The sequence below is a fragment of the Ambystoma mexicanum genome, chromosome 5p (assembly GCF_040938575.1).
Source record: "Ambystoma mexicanum isolate Mex_15411 chromosome 5p, UKY_AmexF1_1, whole genome shotgun sequence".
Lineage (NCBI taxonomy): Eukaryota > Metazoa > Chordata > Amphibia > Caudata > Ambystomatidae > Ambystoma > Ambystoma mexicanum.
Window position 1 is genome coordinate 1,029,262,560 of NC_090930.1, and position 25,816 is coordinate 1,029,288,375.

The 25,816-nt window shown below is 48.6% G+C and overlaps 1 protein-coding gene across 2 annotated transcripts in view; it reads left to right on the forward strand.

Moving 5' to 3' along the window:
• The first annotated feature begins 462 nt into the window (after nt 1-462).
• Nucleotides 463-25,816, forward strand: part of DUSP22 (dual specificity phosphatase 22) — a 479,337-nt gene continuing 453,983 nt past the window's right edge. Inside the window, exon 1 of one of the 2 annotated variants that reach the window (XM_069613516.1) lies at nt 463-705. In XM_069613516.1, the coding sequence (XP_069469617.1) occupies nt 685-705 (21 nt within the window). In that variant the 5' untranslated portion in view covers nt 463-684. The remainder of the gene's footprint in view (nt 706-25,816) is intronic. The other variant, XM_069613517.1, reaches the window with a different exon arrangement.

Below are 25,816 nucleotides of genomic sequence, written 5' to 3' on the forward strand. Positions count from 1 at the left end.
TAATTCTTGGATTCTGCTTGGGACTGATAGCGAGTTGCGCATGTACACGACACTTTGAGTGCCTTCAAGGGCAGCAGGATTGGAAGGGCGGCATACTTGGGCTGCTGGAGCAGGACGAGCGTGTGCTCCGTTTATTTATAAAATGTTCATTCTGCTTGTGCGACCCGCTACCTTTTACTTCAAGGGGGCGAAGAAATCGCGGGGACCGTGCTATGCCCTATCCGTGGAGCAAGAAGAGCATGAATCGCGTGTTACCCGCTCTTCCAGGAATGTGCTGTGGGAGGGGTAGCCCGGCCTCACAGAACGCAGGTTTATTTTGGTCGGACATGTGTTCTCCCAGGGCACACTGGGGATAGTAGTTCAGAAACATCCGCCCTGACAGGCTGAGCCATAGCGAGGAACTACAATACCCAGGGGGTGGGGCCAAGGGCTTGACTCGAACACCGGGTGGGATAGGAGGAAGGGTAGATGATGCTGAGTAGGCGGCTCCCGGCTGTTCCGAACTAGTTCAGCTGCTTCTCACTGACGGCGAGGCTTGTTTTTCTATCTGCCACCAACTAAACGAAAAAAACTCGGACAGGAGAGCTCAGTGTCGCTGCACGAGGCTTGCCCCTGCCCGTGCCCAGAGCCTTGTAAGAGTCACACGGGTTTTCTGCTCAGCGCCCCCTCTTTGCTGCAAGCACCATGGGCAATGGAATGAACAAGGTAACGCGTGATGTGAATGTGTCCACCTGTCATTCTGCCCTGCTAGCAAAGGGTGTGCCGGTTTGGAAACATCATATGAAAGCCGGAAGCTACAACAGGGCCTTCTAGCGTCGCCTCTTTAAAGCAGGTACCATCCAGTCGGGAAAGGACTGAGCTAATGAAAGCAGCTGACGCATAGTCGGCATAGATCGGAAGTCGTCCCCTGTCATGCCAGTGCGCAGCGTAGTCAGTAATGATAGAGGGAGGGAAGGGTGGTGCTGAGACCTGAGCAACAACAATTCCTCTATCTACTAAAAGATAAGTGACCCGTTCTGAAAAGGCAATGTATTTCGGGCTTTTACATGTATACGGTGGCTAAGCCATATGCCCCAGCCACCTAGATTTGTTTGATGTATCTTAGAATCACATCCTTTCATGCCCCATAATTCTGCATGACAAGACCCAAGACACTACCAAAAGTTGCAGTACCATTGATTTCACTTGATTATGAAAGGAACATGGCTTACAACTTTGCCATTGGCGAAATAAGACTGTTGTTTGCAGTTATGTACGATGAAGTGCGATATTGTTATGTATGGAACAACACTGTACTGCCACGAAAGTGTACATCTTTTTGTGTAGTGTTCAAGAATTACTTCTAGATGATCCAAATGATGACCGATAAGATACAGTGATGAAAAGTGATTTGCCCAGGAACACATAGTTTGGTCAAGTAGGGATGCTTGGCTTTTAGTCCTGGTATCCTGGCTTTATAGTTACCAATTTATTCAATAGAGAACTTCTCCTCACACCGTACCTTTTTTTTTCTCTCAACAATGGACAGGGCAGTCTTCATATTTGTCTCTGAAAAGCTAAACCTGTGTTATGTGTTCCACAAACTTGCAACTTTAAAAAATAAACCACAACACAACAAATTGTTTGCCCAACCCTGTATTCCACCCCCTCCATTGAATGAAAATTGCTTGCAAATCACCAAACAACATGGTAAATCAGACAGGCAATATCTAAGACATATTTAAAGAAACAGATTAGTAACAATAAGTGTTTAACTCTGAAAGGGTAAAAGAGCACAAGATAAAATGCATATTATCATACGGAAATCCAGAGCATTGCTTGTATTGAAATGGGTGCATTCCTTTTTCCGCAGCACATTGTAGATTGAAAGGCAGAGAAGCAACTATAGGTGCATGTTAAAATCATTCTAACCCAGTGATTTACCATGAGTACCTGTGGAACATTCATACTGCCGCATACAGTGTAGAGATTATTATGGTATGGTTTATCCAGACAATGAAACAACATATAAGTTATCATGCAGGGCAGGCAGAAGAATGGCAGCTTTCCTCAATGGGTTGAGGACCTGCTACAGAAATGTGTGTGAGATCTCTAGGTCAGAAGTTCCAATCTCACTTAGTGTTCTGCATGCAAGTATAATAATGGGTGTCCAAACTTTGCACCACTATTAACTGGATGCTCATATTGGCTAAGCCTTAGGAAAAATTGGGAGTTATGGCCCCTGAAGACTTCTAACCCACCTTCTCCTTTTGGACCTACACCTATAAGAGGCTTTCGGGCCCATACATCCTGATATTGCCTGCTACTGTAGGCTTTACGGTTAAATTAAGATATGCAGAGACAATAAAGACTTTAGGCTGTTAATATTGAGAACCAAGTTCTGGTACTGTGCAAAAGGCTTTAGTTCCCAATCTTTTGAGTGGTAACCTACTGCCAGTGGGATACCCTAGCCTGGAACTTTTTGGGAAGTTTGTCATGAGACATCCCAACTTGCAATTCTAGACAGTTGTATACATGGCATGGTTTATCCTGAAAATAGTACTCTGCTTGCAAGCTAACCTCTGAATAAGAATATTTTCAACGACAATTAACACTTTGGAATATACTGCCCACTTTTATCATTTCACACCACTTCGCTTATCCTAATTTCCTTTCCAGATTTAAAATGTTCTGCTGGCCCTGGCTTTATGACCAAGTCATTTTGCTTTCTTAAACGGCATGGAAGATTAGGACTACAGAGAGCAGATTTTCTAGACCGGTCATGTGGGCCTGAAAGCCAGGACTGGTGTGGTATCTCACACTTGACATGTGACGGCCTGACAGATCTACAGATAGTAGACTGCATTCTAACAGGGTATTTAGTATCGCTAAGTGGTCCCAGGACACAGCTGACATTTTCCTCCATCCCTGTCTCTTCAGTCAACACTGCTCTCCATTTTGGGACTTAGTGTTGCTTTTCCAATTGGTCCTGCAAATCATCAAATGCAAAGCGATATTGGGTAAAGAGCAAAGACCAATCCCTTGTAAGCTGCTTTCCTACCACCACTTCCTCTATGACTGTTGTGAAGCAAAGATGTGGCGCTTTACTCCATGTCAGGGCTGAGTGGTTCATCTTGCCTCGTTTTGTTGCATTTCGAATACCTTTTAATGTATTCTTACGCTACTATAAGTGAAGGTCTCTAGGTACCAGAAGTAAAAAAGAATTAAATCTGGAGTGGATGGACTGCTCACACATGGCATCCGATAGATTGGGTTGTCTGTAGTATTTGCATGCCCTGGTGCAGAGCACAGGTACAATTATAGGTTGGGCAGCAGCTACACGAAGTCATTATTCCCTATGGCATGTGTGAGTTGTGCATCTTGTACTGTGTGCTTCTCTGCATTCTGTTATATTTATTTTTTGCTTTTCCGTTATGAAAGCAGGGCTGCAAATAAAGGAATGCAGCACTCAATGCATTATTTGAATAGAATATGGGGTTCCGCAAAAAGTTTGTTTAGCTTGTCAAACAAACAACTTTTGTATTACGTTTACCTATTTAACCAATCGATCCTTGTCTTGTTTTGGGGATGTGGCTTTAAAATGCATTTAGGCCATCCCAGTTTTAACAACCAAACATTAACTCTTTTCAATGAAAATGTTGGCCCTTTCAAGTAGGAGTCACTGAAGAAAAACCTGTCCCCCTCGCACCACATTTCCATAATTGCTACCCACCTGTGCACCCTGTTGTTGCGAGGAATAGAGAGAGGGCCTCTTTAAGAAGGATGGACTATGGGCAATGTGAAGAAGGCGGCAGGAGGGAGGGAGGGAGGGGTGTGAAGAGGAAAGGGCAGTTGTAACCTGGGAATTAAACAAGGTAGACGCGTTACCCTGAGGCTCCCATTTTGTTTGTTAGAGGAATGAATGGGGCCTAACAACTGGCGACCAAGCGACGTCCCACGCTGACTGACAGCGCCGCTGAGCGCCTGGCTGCGAGACCAGGACTACGTAGAGAAAAGAGTGACCGGGGGTGAGGAGGACCCAGCAGGACGCTAGAGAAGGCAGAGCGGGCCACCAAAGCTGACGTGCGAGCAAGGGGAGTCTCGCTGACGAGAGAAGCGGACCCAGGACGACACACCCGGGTGAGGAGGACCCAGCGGAAGAAGGACGAAGAGGACCCACACCGGATTTGGTACGCTGCGCCCGCTGGCTTTAGGAAGCAGAGGGACTAGCACAGATCATACGCAACCAACAGAAGGGAGACACGCGTGCACTACGTAACCACCGAGGGAGCTACCACACCGCAGATGCCTGCACAGAGGGGAGCAGCGCCTGCAACGAGAGCGGCGCAGCCCCATTTCAGGCAGCAGGGGTGTGAATGCGCCTACCCTAATGGGACAACGCACGTAGCCAACCCACTATGCCACCAGGGACAAGAGAAACAAATGAAGGACCAACGAGTCACCAAAGTCAGGCCACAAGAACAGGAGCACTGGCCAGGACTACCACCCAACAGTGCACAACCAGACCTGCCAAGGAAGGTCATGCAGAGGCTGGGTGTGAGGCAATCGCCCACAGAAGCCCCCAGACCAGCAAACAAAAGAAACCCAGCTAGGTTGGGGACTGTGGGGAGACCCACCCCACCTACAAACACCCATAACAAGCAACATGACCAAGGAGGCATGGTTAGCTGCAGGCGCAGGAGCCCAAGTTGTCGTCAGAACAGGACTGGCCTCCAGGGCGTCCTTTTTAAGACAACCCATTCCCACTACAACCACACAGTGACCAGCGGCAGAGGTGGGAGGAATGGATGGAGGAATTCGAAGATTTTGAGAGCCATAGGGGACCAAGACTCCCCCCAACAAAATAGACATTTTCGCTAACCTAGCCAGGAAGGAGATCAAAGGGATCTTGAAGACAATCCCAACACAAGAGAAAACTACCTATTAACGCCTAATCTCTGCAATCAACAGGAAACTAATAATCCTCCCCAACAGAGACTACGAGAGGTAAACATTCATCAGTGCACACAACTACCACATGAAACAATAGGAGAATTCATCCTCCAGTTTAAAAAAAAATAAATAAAAATCACCTACTGTGACTTTGCCAACTTCAATGATGATGAAGCGATTAGACTGGATAATTGAAGCGTGCACCTCCTCACAGTTTAGGAAACACCTGTTGAAGAAACCCCACCCACTACAAGAAATCGTAGACCTAGCAAGAATATACGAAAGAGTAGACGTGCAGGCGGTGGCCATGGAGAACCTAAAGAAAGGCGAGACCCTTGCAGCAATGGCCACCAGCCCCCAAGCATGCATCCGATGCCCAGGACCGCTAGGCAGACAAGAGCCCCGGAGTCCACACTGACGGACCCATTGGGAGAAGCAATGTTACAGGTGTGGATTCAAATTTCCTCACAGGGGCCAATGCCCGGCCATAGGACAAATGTGTGAGGTGTGGTCAAGAAAACCACTTCCAGGCAATGTGCAGGGAAAAATCTCCAACGCTTGTCGCAGACAGGCTGACCACGCTGTGCGGCCGGATGAGGACACTTGAACTACTGAGAGTACGAGGGGTATGAGACAGAAACATGCTGCCAGCCCCTGGACATCTAGGAGTCATACAGGCAATAGAGGATCTACAGATTGATCTGCCAGGGCAATACTCCAATTCATAGGACTACACTCCCAACCCACCAGCAGATTACGCTCCTTAGCAAGGACCCAAACATGATCATGACATAAATTCATACCCAGCACCATACTACATCCATGACCCCTACGAGAACCGGCCACCACACGAAGGGATACGCCAAGCAGATGACCAATAATACAACCACGACAGGTACAGCAAAGAATATGTCGGACTCATCAGTGACACATCGGTTGACAGCACAGCGCCAAAGGTTGCAGTCCAAAAAGGCATCCTAAGCAACCAATTCTCCGTGGACACCGGGGCGACAGTAACCGTCATGAATGAGGGAACTGATCATGCCATAGTAATCGCCTACCCACTATGTCCGTCTGAGGCTCCCATATTCCATTGGGGAGCAGCCCACCTGCTCTGATCCAAGGGCCAATTCCAATGCGACCTGCTACATAGAGGACGAAGAGTGTTCAACACCAATCATGTCATCCACAACCCAACAATGGGGCAATGTCTCCTCAGCTACCGGACCGACAGGGTCCTAGCCTTGATTGACATCCAATACGATCCATCCGAAGTAGTACAGGGCCTACCCCGAGGGGCACAGATCCTGAGCTCAATATCATGTCAAGAACTGGAGATCGAAGAACTTAAATCCTCCTTCCCAAAACTATTCGAAGGAGTGGCATGATGAAAGACAGTCATATTCCTTGTCCCCATGCGAATACGGAAAACACTCCTTCCAGGAATGTGTATCAACGAAGACGTTCTACGTTCGTGCACAGAATCAGATTTAAAAAAAATGTATCTCATTCATAGCGTAATAATCGTAAGGGTACTAGGAATGGTGCCATCCCTGCGAGGGGTGTAAACGATGCTGCTGCAAGCACGATCTGTCTAGTGAGCCTGCAGGTTTTCCCCCAGTTAAAGTAAAAGTTGGCTTTATAAGAATCTGACAGGGTTGAAAAAGAGAAGGAAAGTGTGGCAGCATAGACACACAGGTATTTCCAACTGGTGCAAATCATAGGCAGGATGGCTCAGGGGCAACGCTTTTGTCTTGGAAGCAAGACAGCGCAGCGGAAAACAGGTTTGACTCCCGATCCCGCGCTTCGAAACCACTCGCTGCTATTAAGCGCGTTACAAATTAACAATAAATAAACAATGTAACTAATTTGGCTAGGGATTGTGGTGTGAGGTGCACCAAATGGGGCTCTAAGAATGGCTCCTGGTCCTCCTCTCAGTGTAGGTAGGTTTCCCAACCATCAGCCGAGTGTCTAGGATCAGAGAAATTACATTATTGAATGGTTGACTGCATTTCAGTGGTTCCACGTGTTAATATCCCCGCAAAAATATCGCCATATTTTTGCGGCGATATTAAGCCATGGAACCTGCATGGGACACCCCTGCAACCCCCATAATTTTTTTACGGAGCAGTGGACACCCCCACAATTCCCGGTCCCAATAACCCCATAAATGATCTCCACTAGCAATATCGCCTATGGCCTTACCCCACGACCATATGTATATGGCAATATTATTGGTGGGGATAATATTACCTGATACCATTTAAGAATGCATGCGAGTTGCAAGAAGTTGTAACAGTCTGATAATATTGCTTTGTTATTTTGAGGGCTTCCCCATAGTGGATGCAGGGATCGAAATAAGGATTTAACTAGCAGGAGCTGAAAGCAGCTCCTTGGGTATTTGGCATCACTCAGTAAGCAGTAGCTACCTCTGGGGAACTAGGAGCTCTTATACAGCATTCTGCAAATGTAACTCACACATAAGATGCAGACTATAACTTTGCCTATTACATATGGCCAGTTATGCTTTAAATACCTTCTATACCTAGGTGTGTCCCAATGCTAATTTATACACATTCCGAAACACATATATTTAATGTCACTTAGGTATGTTTCCATAGAACCAGCTGGCTCTCAGAGCCAAACACAGCTGTTGGTGTCAAGCCTTCTAGGCTATAACCAGGAGCATTTCCGAACTGTGGGGATGCATTGCCATCCCAGAGTTGCCAGTCAGTGAGAGAATAGACTTTGACAAACAGAAATGGGCTCTACTGAAGTTTGGGAAGGCTCCAGCACAATGCTTATGAGACTGATAGACCTCCAAAGATAGGCCAATGTCACTAGGGTAACTCAAGTGAATGACGACCATTAAATATTGTGGAGGTCGGTTGAATTGCATAATGTAAGCTTCTTTGAGGGCGTGATGAATAAATATGTTCCCCTGAGCTAAATCAGCATCAAGTGGATTATAAAGAAGTTAGCGGTAACTGATAACATGTGGGTTTCCCCCACCATGTCCCTTAAGGACAATTGGGCTTCTAACCAACCTGAATAGGGAGAATAAACAAAATGAGAGAAAGGGTGGCCTGTCCAACAGGATAGGCAAAAGTGCACAAAGCCGTTTGGATATGTTGGAAAGGGTAGTGATAACATCCCAAATAAGTCGGTCCACAATAAGCAAAATTATATTCACCTGTCTTCTGGCACTTGTTTGCAAGGCCCCCTGCAGCACCGCAGATTCACTTACTGCTCCCCAGCAGGCGGTGTGGAGCTGCAAGGTGGGCCTCTCCGTATTCACCTCCTGGGCTTTGTTAAAGTGAGGAGATCTTGCGTTGTGGAGGGTCGTTTCCCACCAAACATCTTCACAGTGCACACTGTGGTGTACTCTGGCAATTGCTTGGTTCATATGGTTCCTGAGGGATTGGGGGGGGGGCTCAAAGGGGATGCTCGGTGTCGACATCGGGGCATCCCCCAATGGCCCAAAAAGCCCTCATTATTTTTAGGTCAATCAATGTAAAATATTGTAGTATTGAAGCTGGGTTGGGCACTAATGGGTAGTCTGCTTCTGTGTTGTTCAGAGGCCTGAGACCTTGAATGAATCTCCATGATGATCCTTTTGCTTTCTTCACAGAGTATATGGCCGTGTTGCATGGTGAAGTGGATGGTACTATGAGGCTTTGATCAATTAATGGTGTCATGCATTCACTCCTCTTCCCTGGATAGTTGATATTGCTTCACTCTGGAGTGTATTGCACAAGTTTTATTTTCACTGCTCCTATGCTGTTCAATAATCCAACATCATGGGGGTTGTTTGTCTATAGTTGACTGGGCACTGTTGCCAAGTCCTCATACAGTCGTGATGGTGGTGCTGCTTCATTTAGCATTCTCGGTTCTATAGTATCTCTCTGTTTTGTACTATCAGGTGACAAGATATATACACTTCGTACAGTATTTCCCCTTCTGATTCTGTCTCTGTGAATACATGCTCGTCGGGTATTTCTCTCAATGTTAGTGTGGGATCTATGCATAATACTGTGCGCCATCGTATTCCCTCTTTATCCTGTTAGAATGATGGTGTCTCTTCTGGTGATCACTGCTTCTATGTGTAAAGGAAACATTGTTCCTGGTTCTTTCTCTTTAGACTGCTGGTCTAAATAGGAATTCTGCTGGCAAGTGAAATATCATGTTTTGTACTCCTGGGAGCCATCCAATCAGGACTGTCACTGTGTACATGAACATCTGTTTGTGCACTGGTAGTGCTCAAATTGCATTCGTACTGCATAGTGCTTGGACAACTGTGGTATAATGTAAACACGTCACAGGGCACTAGAGACTGAATCAACTCGGCAGCACTAAAAAGGTTAATTGTATAATATATAGCAGTGCTCGAAATTAATACTGGATAAGCAGGAGCTAAACACAGCTCTTGGGTATGCAGCCCTAACCAGTGACCAAGAGCTACCACTGGGTAAGAAGGAGCTAGTACATAGTTTTCCACAAGTCAAACTTCCACATAAGCTGCACATTTTATCCATAATGTATGGACCCTTATGGTTTAAGTAGTTCCTATGTTTATTTTTAGGTGGTCCCCAATGTACAGAGCAATATTCACATAAGTGTGTTTGTTTGGCATCAGTTGGCCTGGGAAGCCAAAAGTACCTGGGAAACTAAAAGGACCCCAAATACTCTGCTGTCGACATCAATGGCAACATGATCTTAGTCGCCCCAGTGGTAAAAACACTAGGATTTTACCTCGATGCTACCCTCTCCTTTTTGTATTTTTTGTATTTTTATTGTTCTTTATATAGCACCTTTGTCTGAAGCACTTTACATAAAACGATCAACAGTACATAAAATCAGCAATGCAAATCAGTGTTCAGAAACTGCCGGTATCAATCAGTCAATCAGAGGACTGAAGCAGGTGAGTTTTTAGAGGGTAACGGAGCAAAGGATAAGAGGTAATGGAGTGAAGAGACAGAGGGAGCAGGTTCCAGTGAAAAGGGGCTAAGAGCTGAAAAGAATGAAGTGGGATTGAGCACAGGTGGGACGGGGAACATTAAGTCTAAAAAGACCAGCAGAGCAGAGAGAGCGAGAAGGAGAATAAAATGAAAGGGGAGATGCAAGGTAGTCGGGGGCGAGTCCGTAAAGAGATTTAAAAACTAGACAAAGAAAGTTTTATATTTAAGCTGAGAGTAGAAAGACAGTCAGCCGAGTGAGGCAAGAGAAGAAGAGGTTGAGTCCTGATAAGAGAGAAGGCAGAGTGAGCGAATAGAGGAATGATAGATTGATTTAAGAAGAGCAAGACGTGAGCAGGAAACACCAAAGAACAGGACAGAACAATAGAATAGTCGCGAGAGGACTAACAAAGAGACTAGAAGTTTTGTGGTGTGAAAAGTAAGAAAAGGGCAGACTTTGCGAATATTGTTTAGATGAAATTGACAGGCGTGCGATGTAAGAGTGATATGATGGGCAAAGGAAAGATAAGAATCAAATAAAGACCAAGGTTGCGGGCAGTGGGAGAAACAGAGAGACTGGAAGGAGAAAAAGAAATAAGAGGGAGGAGACTGTGACAAAAGAGTGTTTGCGGGAAAGAATAAGACTTCAGTCCTTCTGGCATTTAAAGTTAGGAAATGAGAGGTCATCCAGAATTTGATAGCAGAGAGTCAGGATGATAGAGAGTGATGAATATCGGGTGTAAAAGATGAGAAGGAAAGAAAGAGCTGAGTATCATCAGGATAAAAGTGGTGTGATACTCCAAAAGATGAATTAATGGGGGCGAGAAAAGTATATAAGGAAAATAGAAAAGGACCAAGGACTGACCCTCAAGAGAAAAAGATGGAGAGGTGTTGCTACCCCATGTGACAGCAAAAGTATGGTTGGATAGTTATGAAAACCATGATAGAATAGACCCACGAAAACCAAAGGAGGAGCGAGAATCCAGAACCAAACAGTGATTCACTGTGTCCAAAGCAGCAGAGAGGTCAAGAACGGGAACAGAAGGAGTGTTTAGAATAACGGGCTGTGAGAAGAGAGTTAAGTACTCATGTCAGGGGTGTTTCAATGGAATGGTGGGGACGAAAGCTAGACTGAGTAGGGGGGAAGGAGAGATAGACCAGACACGAATGTTGAAATTTGTGAATAAACAAGAAGTTCAAGAAGCTTAGATAGAAAAGGTAAGAGAGATATTAGACGAAAGTTTCAAACAAGAAGAGGATTAGCTGTAGGTTTCTTTAGTATAGGAATGATAATTGCATGTTTGAAAGCAGAAGGAAAAATAGAAGTGGTGAGACAGATGTTAAAAAATAGGCAAGAAATGGTACCAGACGCGGGTAGATTTTAGGAATACATAATAAAGGAACGGGGTCATTGGGGTGAACTTTGGCCAAGAGAAGAGCCACCTCAGAATCGGATACAGGAGCAAAGTTAGACACTGTATTGGAAGGAGTAGGAAAAGGTAAGGGTTATACGAGGGTGATGATAGAATATCCTGATGTAAGGAGTGAACGTTAGAAGAGAAGAAATTAGCAAGATCAGATGCTGATAGGGGTGAGACGATGGTAGGATCAGGTATAGGAGGTGAAAGAAGCAGTGTTAAAGTTTGAAAAAGACGTTGTGGGTGTGTAGATTGACCCACCAAGTGAATGCCATATCCTCCTCGGCGGCATGCACAACTAAACTGATAAACGCAGCCCGACCCTTCCTCTGCACAGACAGCTAACTATTGCTAGGCTAGACTAGTGTAATGTGCTTTTTGTTGGTACCTCTGCACACAACATACAAAAACTTCAGATCATTCAAAACAATGCTCTTTGAGCGGCCCTGAACATTCCTAGATCTGAACACATCTCAGCTGCACGAAGAGCAGTACACTGGCTCCCAATTCGAGAAAGGATCACCTTTAAAACACTCACAATCAAACACGGTGTAAAATCTGCCCCGCCCTATTTGGCCCAAATAATTGCTGAGACCCACTCGTCTAGGCCCACCAGAACTCCATACGGCCACAGACTAGCTCAACCTAAGTTCAAACGTGCCAAAGCGGGAGGGTCAAGCTTTCAAGTCATAATTGCAAAACAATGGAACTCTCTCCCACATGCTCTCAGGACGGAGTCTTTCTGGACTTTCCGTAGAGCCCTCAAAACTTGGCTGTTTGCTTAAATTATGTACATCAGACTTGTTATTCCCCAGGGATTCTTATGTTCTATCTACTCTGTATGTAACTGCTTATCTACCTGTGAATGCCTGCTCATTGCCTTCTGGCCAATGTAACAGGACTCAGCTATCATCACCAAGATGCCTACAGGTTTGTGTGTGCTTTACAAATGAATAAATAAATAACTCCTGGTAGCTGTTAATGTCAAGCTAACTAGGCTATTCTAGGCCACAAACAGGAGCCAAGTGGCTCCCAGCTCCCCTCGATTTTTGTACCCGGTATAGGTATGACACTTGTAATAGACTGGGTTGACCAACCGCACAATCACAGAAAGTGGAGGCATTGACTACACCTCGTGTATTGACTAATGGGACTTGTGCCCAGATATCATACGCTGGTCATTTTCAAGGCAATGAGATTTTGAAGGTTCCCATGAGATTTTGAGGGTTCCCATGGAATTCTGGGTACATTGCGCACTTCGAATAGATGAATCCTAAATAGGAAGTTCAGGGTGGCACCACGTTGTACAAGTTGAAGTGTAGCTAAACAGTCAGGTTACCGATCGGCATGTATTTGAGGAGCCCACAGGGGCTTGTGACTAGTTATCTCAGGGCCTTTCGGCTCGAACATATAATAAGGGGGACAGTGAACAACTCATGAATCATTCAACATTACATCATTAAATGGCGGTTTATATAGTGAGAAGTGGAGTTAATTCTTACACAATGTTACAAGATGCTTGTAAATTAACATTCCCTGATTGGACAGTGTCAGTTGTGCTATAGGTGATTCTATACAATACATAGCCCTATTGGCCTATCCTATCCCTCGTGACCATAATATCCCTTCTGACCATTCTAATGACTAACTCTTGACAATGATCTCATTGTGGGGTTATCTAGTTTCACACAGTTTTGATTGGACAGTTGACAGGTTAAAATGTTTCACATACAACTTGGTTGCCCATTGGGTATGTCTCTTTGAAGGTTCTGTGGTGGGTTGCTTCCATCATGATTAGCCAATCGTATTGTGAGGTGTGCACATTGTGCCACCAAAAAAGAATACTTCACTCCCTTTCTCATGTGGCTCAAAAGTTGTCAATGACTTACCGTTCTCACACTTGTGGCTGTTCAACTGACAGCTAATATTGTGACTTCTTGTTGGAAACATGTTATCCGTCTCCTTCCTTTCTCATTATGTGTCTGCATGACTTTTGGGGCGTGCTTCTCGCCTCCTGCTCTGGGAGGATATGCATGTCTAATAGTGTATCGTGTATGCATGAGGTGGATGTATGCGTGAGGTGGATGGCCCTATTACTTATGCATATTTTAAGGCATTCTCCCTCTATTCAGGTATCCCAAACCTAGGCGTGTCTGTACTGCTGTGTCCCCCACTTTAGGCATTTCTCCCTCTATCCAGGTATCCCGGGCCTAGGTGTGTCTGCATTTACTGTTGTTTCCCCACTTTAGGTGTTTCTCCATGCAGTCTTATCACTGATAAAACCATGCCGCTCTTTTATTTATTGTTTGTTTGTTAGCCGCTTATACAGCAACTAAATTCTGTTTATGACCTACTTAACAATCTAGCTGTTTATACTCCGTACTGGTGTCCCAAATTGGAGATCTCTCTCCCAATAGCCAGGTGTCTCAGATTTGGCTGTTTTGTGCCTGCTGCTGTTGTCTCAATTCTCTGCATTTTCTTGCAATAACCGAGTATCTCAAATCTAGCTGTTCACACTTGCTGATGTTGGCTCAGGTTTAGGCGTTCTCTCCCAATAGCCAGGTATTTCAAATCTACTAGCAATTTAAGTTGCCTTCTCCCACCCACAGCTTCTCACTGCCCAGCGTCCAAATCTCAGACCAGAGGAGCCCTCTGGCGTTCCTAAAAACATTGCCCCACTGCCAGCACGACCCTTGCGCCTACCTTCGGGACACACCCTCTACTTATTTCGCCCCACTCCTGTACCTCTCCCCCCACAGGTAGAACCCTAGGGACTGCCGCGCATCACACTCCCATCTGTCATACAAGGGGAGCCTGCCCTCAGCCTGAATGCACCACCTCCTCTGTCGCACCCTCCAACCTCACACACTCCTTCACATAAATGTACAACCGTTCCCACGCCCTCTACAACCCCACCTCCCAGAAACCCTAGAGCTGCTTCGACAGCCAACGCCCAACCCTTCCCCATGCATGCCCCCCACCAACTTCAGTGCTACATCCACCCTGCTTGCCCCGACCACACATCCCTTGATAAACATGCCCCCGACTTCCGATCTTCTCCAACACACCGACCACTACCAGAAGACCACCCCTGCCACTACCTGTCCTTCTCTCAGCATGTCATGTCTTGCCCTTTCCTGAACTATTGCCTCAACCCCCACCCTCTCGCACACTCCTTCAGCACCAAAACGCACAAAACTCAGAGGGAGAGACCGCCTCTCGCCCTCAATTCTACATGCCTCACCAGCCCTGCATCGCTTGACCCACCTCACCTTTCCTAGCTCCTCTACTACGTCCCCTCTAGCACCCTTGCCTCCCACTTCCTTCCTTGAACACAGTCTTTCCCCCTTCCTTATCCTTCAACCCACATCATCTCTTCCTCTCCTATCCCTGGGCTTCAATCCGTAACAGCACCAAGCCTGACACTTCCAAACGGCCCAGCTCCTCTCACCACCCCCCCTCAAACCTCTGAGCCAATCGCTATCCACCGATCACCCATCCCACAGCACTACTCTGTTGAAGACCTGCGATTACCTGCTCCTCTCTTCCTGGTCCCGAACCTCTCGCCGTTTTATGCACCCATCAAAAGTATCCCTACCCCTGTTCAAACCAATAAACCTTTTGCCTGCCACCACCAACCCACCAGCCACACTGACCATCCCAGCCCTGCCGACCCCAACAGCCAGAAAAACGCTGCCCCCACAACTCCCCAAAAAGTCACCTGCCTCCTTTTCAATGCCTGCTCTGTGGCCAAAAACAGACACAGAATCTATGATCTAACTTCCGAAAATCCCAGTCTCATCTTAATTACAGAACCATGGTTCTCGGACAACCTCAAACCCATCGCGCATGAAGCCTTCCCACCCGACTACTCACTCTCACCTCCCACAACCGACCCTCGGAGGCCGATCTTTTTTTTTTCTTTTTCATCCTCCGCAAACCACACATCTCTATCACCTCCATTGAAACACAACTCTGCACAGCTAATTGCAAATCCCTTCTAGTCAAATTCTATCTCCTGCCCACTCTCTCACACAGCTACCTACTAGTCTACAGGACCCAGTATATGATGGGTATTCTGCCAACAGCATATGCGACTCACTCGCGGCCACATTAGTTAACCACCCTGCACTCACCCTACTGGGGGACTTCAATATCTGGTTTGACGTTCCAACAACTCCATGACTCTACTCCTGGTTGACCTTACCTAGTACATCACAGGACCCACACACATTGCTGGCCACACCCTTGACACCATTTTCAGCTCCTCCGACCTCATTACCACATTCATCCGTAAACCCCCTCATCTGGACAGACCACTATGCCTTACTTTTCTCTCTCCTCAAACCGCCGCCTACCCCAAGGCCTCCTATATCCCTACTTCTCAGTTCAAGTGCAGGAACAAGGTAATGGGACTACCTGACCTGGCCGAAGCACTGCTACGCATCCTCCCCTCACTCTCAGCCACGGATAGACCAGTACCAATAGAGCTCTTTGACTCCTGGCTAAAGGACTCGCTCCTTCCTCTAACCCCCTCCAAGACCACTGCCTCTCCGCAAAGGACCTACCCCCATATGGTTCACCCCCCACTTAAAGACTCTCAAAACCCATAACCGCTCCCTCAAGCGCAAATGGTGAGCCTCCAGAACCCCGCAAAGCGATCAGTTTTCGCCCACCATCACCATAAATACAAATCCGAGATCTGAAAGGCCAATATAGCCTATTATTATAAAAGAATCCTGATTATGACGTAGAAGCAGCAAAGAGCTCAACAGCATCATCACAGAATTCCTGAACTCTTCCTGTACCACAGCCCCGACTGCCTCCTCACAAACGCTCTGCAACTCCCTCTCTGAACATTTCCGCAAAACAGTCTTAGAAAAGAACGGCCACCATCAATGCCAAACTTTCCAATCTGTCCACCGGCCCAACACCCGCTCTGCAATAATCAACCCTCCTGCCCCAGAGAACCCTTTGTTCTGCTCTTTCAACCCTATCTCGAGTGAGGAGTTTGTCAAACTACTATCTGACAGCCGACTCTCCGGCTCCCCTCTCGACCCCGGTCCCGCCACTCTCCTCAAAGAAATCTTCACCTCCACTTGTGTAGGAGAACTGGCGAGATCCATCCATAATGACTCACTCACCTCCGGCAACTTCCCAGAACCCTTTAAAACTGTACATGTCAAACCTCTTCTTAAAAAAAGCATTCCTTGACCCTCTCCTACCAATCAACTACAGGCCCATTTCCAACACCCGTTTTTTGGCAAAGCTCATCGATCGCACTGCCTACTCACAGCTCAATGGTTTTGTGGAATCGAACAATCTCCTAGACCCCACCCAATCAGGTTTCCGCCACACAACAGAAAGTACTCTGGGATGAGCTCAAAGTCACTGCAAACTTAGAAGGATGCATAGCACTTTTTGTCCTTGACCTCTAGGCACCATTTGATACCATTAACCACATGATCCTCCTTGACAGATTTTACTCCCTAGGAATACGAGATTCAGCGCTCCACTGGATCGCTTCATTCCCCACTAACAGACAGAAAATCGCACATCTCCCTCCTTTCCTCATCACAGCATGCCCAGTGAATACTGGAGTACCTCAAGGCTCCTGCCTCTCACCCCTTCTCTTCAACCTCATCATGATCCCTCTGTCCAGGATCGCTTGCTCGCACAACCTTATCTGCTATATCTATGCCGATGACACACAAATCATCTTGAGAATTTCTGACTCGACCTCCGACCCTCGCCTTGACCTAGCAGCCTGTCTCACTGACACTGTGCACTGGATGAGGACTAACCATCTCCTTCTGAACCCAGGGATAACGGATACATTGGTATGTGGCAAAACAACTCTATTCCCCCAACCGACTTCCTCACCACCCACTTTCAACACCCTACCCCCCACCCCACGACTACCACCATGGTCAAAAACCTCAGCTGCACAATGGACTCGGACCTGAATGTCTCTCCGCATCAATAATGCATTCTGAAGAGCATCTTCCTTACCTCACCTACCCCAATAGAGTGGCTGCAATTATGTCCATTGTCATGTCCAGACTTAGAGGCCGATTCATGGAATTAATGTGCGCTGAAATTTTCAGCGCAAGCGTGCGAAAGCGTGCGAATCGCAGTGCCAGTGCGAAAATCGCAGCGAAACCAGCGCACAGCGATTCATGGAAGTCCGTGCGCGTGTAAATCCCAGGATGTGCGCCAAAATTCTGCGTGGCGCACGCTGGCGCACACATCTCCAAACAGCGTGCGCTACGCGCACAGCGAAATCGCACATAGCGCGGCGCACACAACAAAAGTAGGAGGAACAGGGGGCGTGACACACGGAATGGGGAACAACTAGTGAAAATGTGGGCGTCACGGGGGAAGTACAGGAGGCAAGTGCGCAGAACGCCCACACGCACGTTCAAAACACGTATTCATGGAATCAAACGGGGCTAAGGCGTGCGCCAAAAAAGACGCGCTAATCAGGAAACGCGTACGCCAGCAGGAAGCAGGCGTACGTGGACCAGCGCAGCATAAAAGTGCGCGCAAACAACAAACAAGCACAGACGCCAAGATGAATATACCATTCCTAGCAGCAGTGGTCGTGGGATACCGCAGGAGGAGGAGGAGGATAGTCAGGTCCAGAATTTGTACACCCAGAACCAGCCTTTTTGGGATGCCTGATGACCAGGTGTATGGGAGGTACTGGTTTCCACCTCACATAATACTCGACCTGGTCAGTGAGTGGGAGGATGACCTCACATCACCCACCCTGTGCTCCCAAGCACTCAGCCCCCTGCATAAGGTCCTCAATGTACTGCACTTCTTGGCCACTGGATCATTTCAGCGGACAACTGCTATAGTGGGGGGGTGTCACAGGCCACGCAGTCACGCTGCCTACACCAGGTCTTGACCATCATGACTGCACGCCCATCAGTCCGCAGGCACATAAACCTGCCCAGAACACCTGCAGAAAGCAGGCTGTCGTCCAGGATTTTTACAGGGTGGCACACTTCCCCAAAGTGATAGGTGCCATTGTCTGCACCCATGTGGCTCTACGTCCCCCCCCAGGGCATCAGAGCACATCTATAGAAACCGCAAGCACTGGCATTCCATCAACGTCCAGGTAGTATGTGATGCCAAGGGAATCATCACCTCCAGTATATGCCAACTATCCAGGGTCCACCCACGACAGTTTCATTTACAGAATGTCAACCCTAAACTGGGACCTAGAAGCTGGGCGGCATGGCGATACATGGGTGCTCGGTGAGTATAAATGCCACAGCACATGCATGCATGTCAGATACTGAGCAATGTCACAACCCCACTAATGCTACCCATCACCACCTCCCCAGGGGACAGTGCCTACCCTCTGAGCACCCACATGATGACGCCAATTCGGAACCTCACCACGCCACCCGAGGTAAGATACAACACAGCCACATTGCAACCCGGGGCATAGTGGAGCGCACATTCGGAGTGCTCAAGTCACGCTTTCGCTCCCTTGACCGTTCTGGCGGGCAGCTGTTATACGCTCCCCCAGTAGTGTGCAGGATCATAGTGGCAGCATGTGTCCTGCACAACATTGCAACACGCCGGGGCCTGCTGGGGGACATGGTGGTGCCCCCACATCCCCAACCACATGCACACCTGCTGCGCATGGGAGGGGAAAGGGCACCGGGTGAGGCAGCCCGTACGCAGCTGGTGGCTAATTACTTCACCTAAAATCACACCCCTGTGGAGTGCACACGCCCTGGCACATACCATCTGACAATCAATGATGATGACATAAGGGACAGTCAACTGTCACAACCATACCAGCCTGAGATTGGTCACCTTGAAGTGTTATATTGTGTGCATCCCTACCTACACAAACACCACCAATGCTGTGTCATCAAAAGACACACTTCTATGCTGCTAAAATCATTACCCCCTTGCAAAATACAACATGACAACAGTGCCATGTCACCCAACCCCTCCCCAGCACCGCCACCCAACACACCATGGCAGGTTATGCTATGTGAGAGCAAACAAAGCAATCCCCAAAACATGACACAAGTGTCAAAGTAGTACAGTGTCCCTAATGGAAACTGCCCACACACAATATGCTCCCAGTAATGTAGAACTAACAACACACATGACCAAATACTTACCAACAATACAATGCAGCTAAACAACCTCAAACATAGCATAAACATGACAGTACTAAGTTAAAGTAGTGGTAGTCATACAACCTGATCATTCCAGCACATCGGCCACTTCCAACTGTACAGTGCTGCTGCCACACAAATGTCTAAGTGCACTGCTTACAACATGAACTCCATCTCCAAAGTAGACGGCCTTGTGAAGACATGAGGAATTAACCTGCAAATTAGGCGAAAGACATGGATGCACAAGCACATAGCAATACACCATGCAGTGTACAATTCAACAACAATATCCACTAGGAATGTATACATAGTATTAACTACAGACTTCCCACACAGCTCATGGGAGCCCAACGTCACCGTGTAAGTCACTGTCACTTGGGCACACCCTTTGCAAGCCCATGGAAACGGGAAGCAGGAGGGGTGTGTGTCTCACGAACTCAAGCATCTAACCCAAACTCGGGACAAGCCTGCATGTGCCCAGCCAGAATACAGTGGATGCCCACGGGAGCCACACAAGGCAACACACTGTAAAAAAAATCAAAAATCAAAAATGGCCATGTGGGGGTCGGGGGGGGGAGGAGGCCACCCAGGAGGTCCGAGGACAGGGTGCGCACCAACACCCCCCTGTGTGGATGTTGGGGGAAAAATAACACCTCCATGGGCTCATGGCCTGCACGGCTATGCCAATGTGGGAGAACTGCTGCTGTCGCTCTCATCACCCTCTGCTGCTGCCACAGGAGGTGCTGCTGCCACAGGAGGTGGTGGTGCTATGGGAGGCAGCCCACGCAAAGCCCTGGTATGGTCCTCCATGGCAGCAAGCATGCGGGTGTGGAATGTCTCATTCTGGAGGATTATAGTGCGGAGATCCCCATGCAGCACCTGACGTGATGCCCGGATCTCCTCCTGAGTTGCCTGCATCTCAGCTGAGAGCGAACGTGTGAGCCGCTCCAGCTGCTGTTCTGTCCTCAAGTTAGTGGAAGCCTCAAGGTCATCAAGAGTCTCCCTGAGGTGATGGGGTTCTACCCTCAGGGCTTCCCTGCGGCCCTGGGACTCTATTGGTATCGATTGGCATGGCGTAGAGTCTCCAGTGCCGCCCGTCTGTCCCTGTTGGACGCCAACAAATCCTCCCTGTGTGATTGGCAAATGGAGTCTGTTGCCTGATGTAGTTGCTCCATCTGCCTTTCAGGGGGGACAATGGAAGCGGCCACCGTCTCCATTGCTTGAGTCATCATCTCAACTGATGCTGCCTGTTGGGTTGCCATACCGTACATGGATTGTTCCCATGCGGTATTGCCTGGTGGCGTACGCCCACCGCGTCGGCGGGCACCACACCTGTTTGGGGCATGGTGATCTGCGCCTTGCTGTGCCGGCACTGCCTGAGGCTGCAGGACTGCATTCCCCCTCTGATCTGCTGGCCCAGGAACAGGATCAGATGTTGTGGAGTGTGACCCTGCATCCGTAACCGCCAAAGGCGGACTTACTAACACTGACATCCCCATAGAGGGTTCTACCCCTGGTACAGGTGGGTTGGACAGAACAGAATCCCTGCCAGAAACACTTACCTGCGACGCCACATAGGTCTCATCATCCGAATCGGCACCTGAATAGAGGTCTGGGGAGGTGCACCCAGAGGCACCCCTCGACAGAATGTTCTGCAGCAAGATTGGGTTCTCACCCACCACCACACCACGTCCCCCACTGGTGCCCGGTCGTGCCTGAGATTCCTCCTAGGTCTGCACCATCTCCTCAACCTCAACAGCATCAAGTGCGTCATCCCCTGCAAAAACATGAAAGACAAAAAATGGAAACAGGCATTAGCACCATAGCACACAAATAGGCCTGACAAACTACAGAACCAGTACATGATTTACACCTGTCCCACATGACTATAACCCTCCCATGCATACACTGTCAATGATTTGGAAGGGGAGGCAAAAGGCAGACACTAATGACACCAAGATGGAAGAGCAACACATTTGCTGCATGCTGGGTAGCACTGCCATCACACATTGGCATGTGAGTGGCATGTCCGATACACATACATGACACATGCCATCACACAGATGGCATGTACCATAGCCATGGTACATTCCACAAGTACATCCATATGTCAGTGAATGAATACTGTCAGCAATCCATGTGAGATGGACATGATGAGATGAAAAATGCTACATAGTGTGACAAAATAGGCATGTGCCACACACTGCAACAGATCCAGTGTACAAAAATACAGTGATTGCAGGCTGATGTACACATCAATGGTTGTCCACTTCAACATGACAGGAAACAACTATCATGTTCCTCATTCAAACAGGCCCCAAAAATTCCTGTGATCAGGCCAATACTCAATTACCCTGAATGGTCAAATCATTCATCTAACAAGATAACACATGTGGGCCAATGTGGGGTTCATCAATGACAGAAGCATGTCATAAATGTGACAATAGGGCTGAGGAATGCGTAGCAAAAGTGGGAGCATTGAAACAATCAGCCTGAACGAACACTGAAAAATACAAACAATGTTGTTGCAAGATGCCACTTCAAGGGCAACTGCTGTAATGTTGAGCCAAATTACTAATGTGGGCAGAAGGGATACTGTCACACCCAAATCCAAGGCCGCTGAATGTTTTGGATGAAGCACATGGGTGACCCATACCACTCAGGCACACACACCCTCACCTGGCACTCAATCAGAACCCGTCACCCAAACAACATACACATGCATTACACACACATGCATGGGCACTCACCGGACAATGCATCATAATCAGGTAGTCCTCGCACAACTTGGATCTGTTCCTCTGTGACGAAGGCCCCAGCAACAGACTCATGTTCAGTGAGTTTGTTGTCCTCTTGTGGAGACCCACCGCCAGTCACCAGAGTAGCGGCATGATTTGAGGCCAGCTTGTTCTTTGCTCTGCGTTTCAGGTCATTCCACCGCTTGTAGCAATCATCAGCTGTGCGCCTCACAAATCCAAGGGCACTTATGCGGTCGGCGATGGTCTGCCAGTGTGCCTTACGTTGACCAGGTGTGGTCTTGCACCCTGCAGTCACCAGCATTTCATGGCTATGTGCCGACACATAGCCCACAAGTGCATCAAGTTCCGGATCATTAAAGTAAGGCTTCCTTGAGGTACCGGAGTGTGTAGCCGTGTCTGGGGTCTCAGCCTGTCGTGCCAGAGCACCCTTCTTCCTCTTCTTTGAAGGTGGAGCAGAGCCAGAGTGGCTTATGCCGCTCTGGTCAGTAGGGGCAGAATCACCGGTGGACTGGGTAGTAGGAGTGTGGGAATGCACAATGACCATAGGTCTTGATGCAGGCATTGGTTGCAGGGTAATGTTGGCAGGGGAAACGTCAGTTTGATGGACCGGGACTGACACTGTCCTGGCTGGGAGAGTCAGAGCTGGGGCGGATGGAGCTGCAGCTGCCCCTGCAGCCTCCCCACCCTGCATACTTGGGGCAGCAGATGACTTAGCTGCCCCAGATCCACGTGAATTGGTGACAACAACTTGTACCGCCACACGTGGCCTAGACTTGCTGACCTGGAAGTCAGACAGGGAGTCATCCTATGCCAGGTCAGGTGCCACAATGGGCTGGTCCAACAGGGGCTGAGCTTGGATGGTGTCAGCCATGATTCCCTCAACCATGGGGGGGCATGGGTGTCCCTGATTGCTCCTCCACACATGGGGGTATAAGGGCACCCTGCAAATCCCAGCCACGTCCCCTACCGCGCCCACCACGCCCACCTTTTGAGGGTCGGCCACCTTTGCCTCCCTTACCGCTTGGTCACCTCCCAGCCATGGCACTGATGTTGTTGTGCGTATGGGAGTTGCAGTAAACTATTGTCCTGGGCAATTGGTGGTCAAAGGGGTAGGATACTAGATGGAACTCATACCCTAGTGCTCTAACAAGGCTGTCTGTGACCCTTGGGGGAAGATGACGGGTCACACAATGCACAGGCAGCCCAAAATCAAAAATCAACGTGCACGCAACCCCTTGTAGACCACGTGTGTGAAAAAATGAGCCTTCACTACGCTGTGGCACCCAGAAACACAAAAATAAGCGTACGCGTAATACACGCAGCCTACAATGACCTCTGAAGGGGAACGCGACACACGGGGCAAGCACAGTTGCTAAGTACGTGCAGAACTCACGGTCTGCCTGGAAAAAGAACGTGAAAAATACGCACAACACCCCCGCCAAAAGAAGAATTGTACGCTGTCTGAGGAGACAGGACAAAAGGAGAAGTGTACTTTGTTAGAGGAAACGGGCCCAACACAAATTCAGAAAAGAGCTGTCAGAGGTAAAAGGGAGTACGAACTAGAAACGCTGTGAAGTAATCGCGTGTGAACCGACAAGAAGTACAGATTTCACCCACTCGCTCTCCACGAAAAGCATGTACAAGGAAATGGCATCCTACACTTAGCTTTTAAACTGGCCCACACGTACACGTCAGAGACGCGTGTACACGGGCGCTTTCCTCCAATTACACGCGATGACACTCGGACGTGCAGTTTTTCCACGTGTGCTCTGTCATCACGTGCTATGATGGAAACGCCCGCGCGCGTAATGTAACTTACGCGCTAAGGGCCTTTGGTCCAATGGAATTGCGTGCGTGTGCTGACGCACTTACGCGCTAATGCCCTTTCCTCGAATTACACGCTGACGTGCAATTTTTTCACGTGCAAATCACTCCGTATCAAGCTGGCCACGTGAAAACACACGGAAGACCACGCTCCTGCCCAGAAGGCCGAATTACTGCCCCCCAGAGCCCCGAGCACGCTCCCACCTGCCATCTGCTGCTGCCTGACTGCCTGCTGCCCACGTGCCCTGCCATTTGCTGCCTGCACGTCAGCCAGGGGTGTAGTTGCTGTGACCACCCCTGCTGGAACCGAACACTCCCGACTGGGATTCCATCACTCCACAGCCCAGCCCCAGGACCCAGTTGCCCACCCACTCCTGCCTCTGGGGTTGCCATGTCAGGCACAACACCATCTGGCAGCACTGGCAACCCCCAGCCAGAGAGGCAGAGGGCCACCAGCTTAACTGCCACCGAAGTTGGTGTCCTAGTGGAGCAAGTCCTGGGGCAGTATGATGCCCTCTTTGGAAGTTCGTGCGCCGACAATGAAGGACGGACCAGGATCTGGATGGACATCATGACTGCCATCAACGCTGAGGGGGTGGTAGTCCGCGACTTACATCATGTCAAGAAGCGCTGGGAGGAATTCAGGTCCAGGACCCTCATCAAGGCCCGGCGCCTCGCTAAGGCAGTGGATGCCAAGGGGCGCTGGGGCCAGCTGTCGAACCATGAAATGAGGGTCCTGGAACGCATATGCCCAGCACTCTACGTCCAGATCCTTGAGAGGCAGACCCGTCTGGAGTCGAGCGGTAAGTGTACATGCATGGTGATAGTACGCTGTGCGTGTCATGGTGTGCCAGTAGTGTGCCGGTTGCACATGTGTTTATGTAGGGGCATGTAGGGATGTGTATGAACATGGGCGTGAGGCAGCCACATGTGAGTCCTCTCAGTTGTGAGACACATTGATGGTGTATGTGTTGGTAAGCATGCTGGGCAAATGCATGTGTGGGAGCACACATGTTTGAATTTCTGTGTATGTACATTGGCATGGTTGTGGCATGGATGGTGGTTCATAATGCATGTATCTGCACTGTGTACATGTGCATGTATATGTATCTGACAAGTGTGCAAATGTGATGCAACAAGGATGCACGTGACACTGATATGTAGAAGGATGAATGGCAGATGTGACCTGTATGGAGATCTCATCACTGTAACAGTTGGAGGAGATGTAGACATGCATGTAAGTGTGGTGGCGTGTGTGTGTGTCTAGTGCACTCCTTGTGTTTCATGTGATGTTAGGCTCACCTTTGCCTGTTCATGCTGTTGTATGTGTATGGATGGTGCTGCCTGGTGCAATGTTGCTGTTGAAATGTTCATGTGTGTGAGTTAAAATGACATGTGTGTCGTGGAGTGTGATGCTGTGTCTGTAGTTAAACAATGCCAGTCATGTGCAACTGTCATGTGTGTATCAGTCCATTGTACAGTGCCCTGATGCCTGTGTTTTATCTCTCCCTGTCTGCAGCGTCAACTGAAGAAGAGGGCGGAGAGGGTGCTGTGGAGCACAGCGCCAGCGATCATCCCGCCAGCCGGAGACGTAAGGCCCGGCTCCTCTCCCAGGTTGTCATTTTGTCGGGGAGTGAGGAGTCCGGTGCCACGTCCCAGGCCACAGCTGCCGAGGGAATGTCCAAGAGGCGGAGGTCGGAGTTGGACTCCTCGGCAGCAGAAGGGGCAGCTGAGACCCCACAGGGTCTGACGGTGGAAGATGGCACGGAGTCATCCAG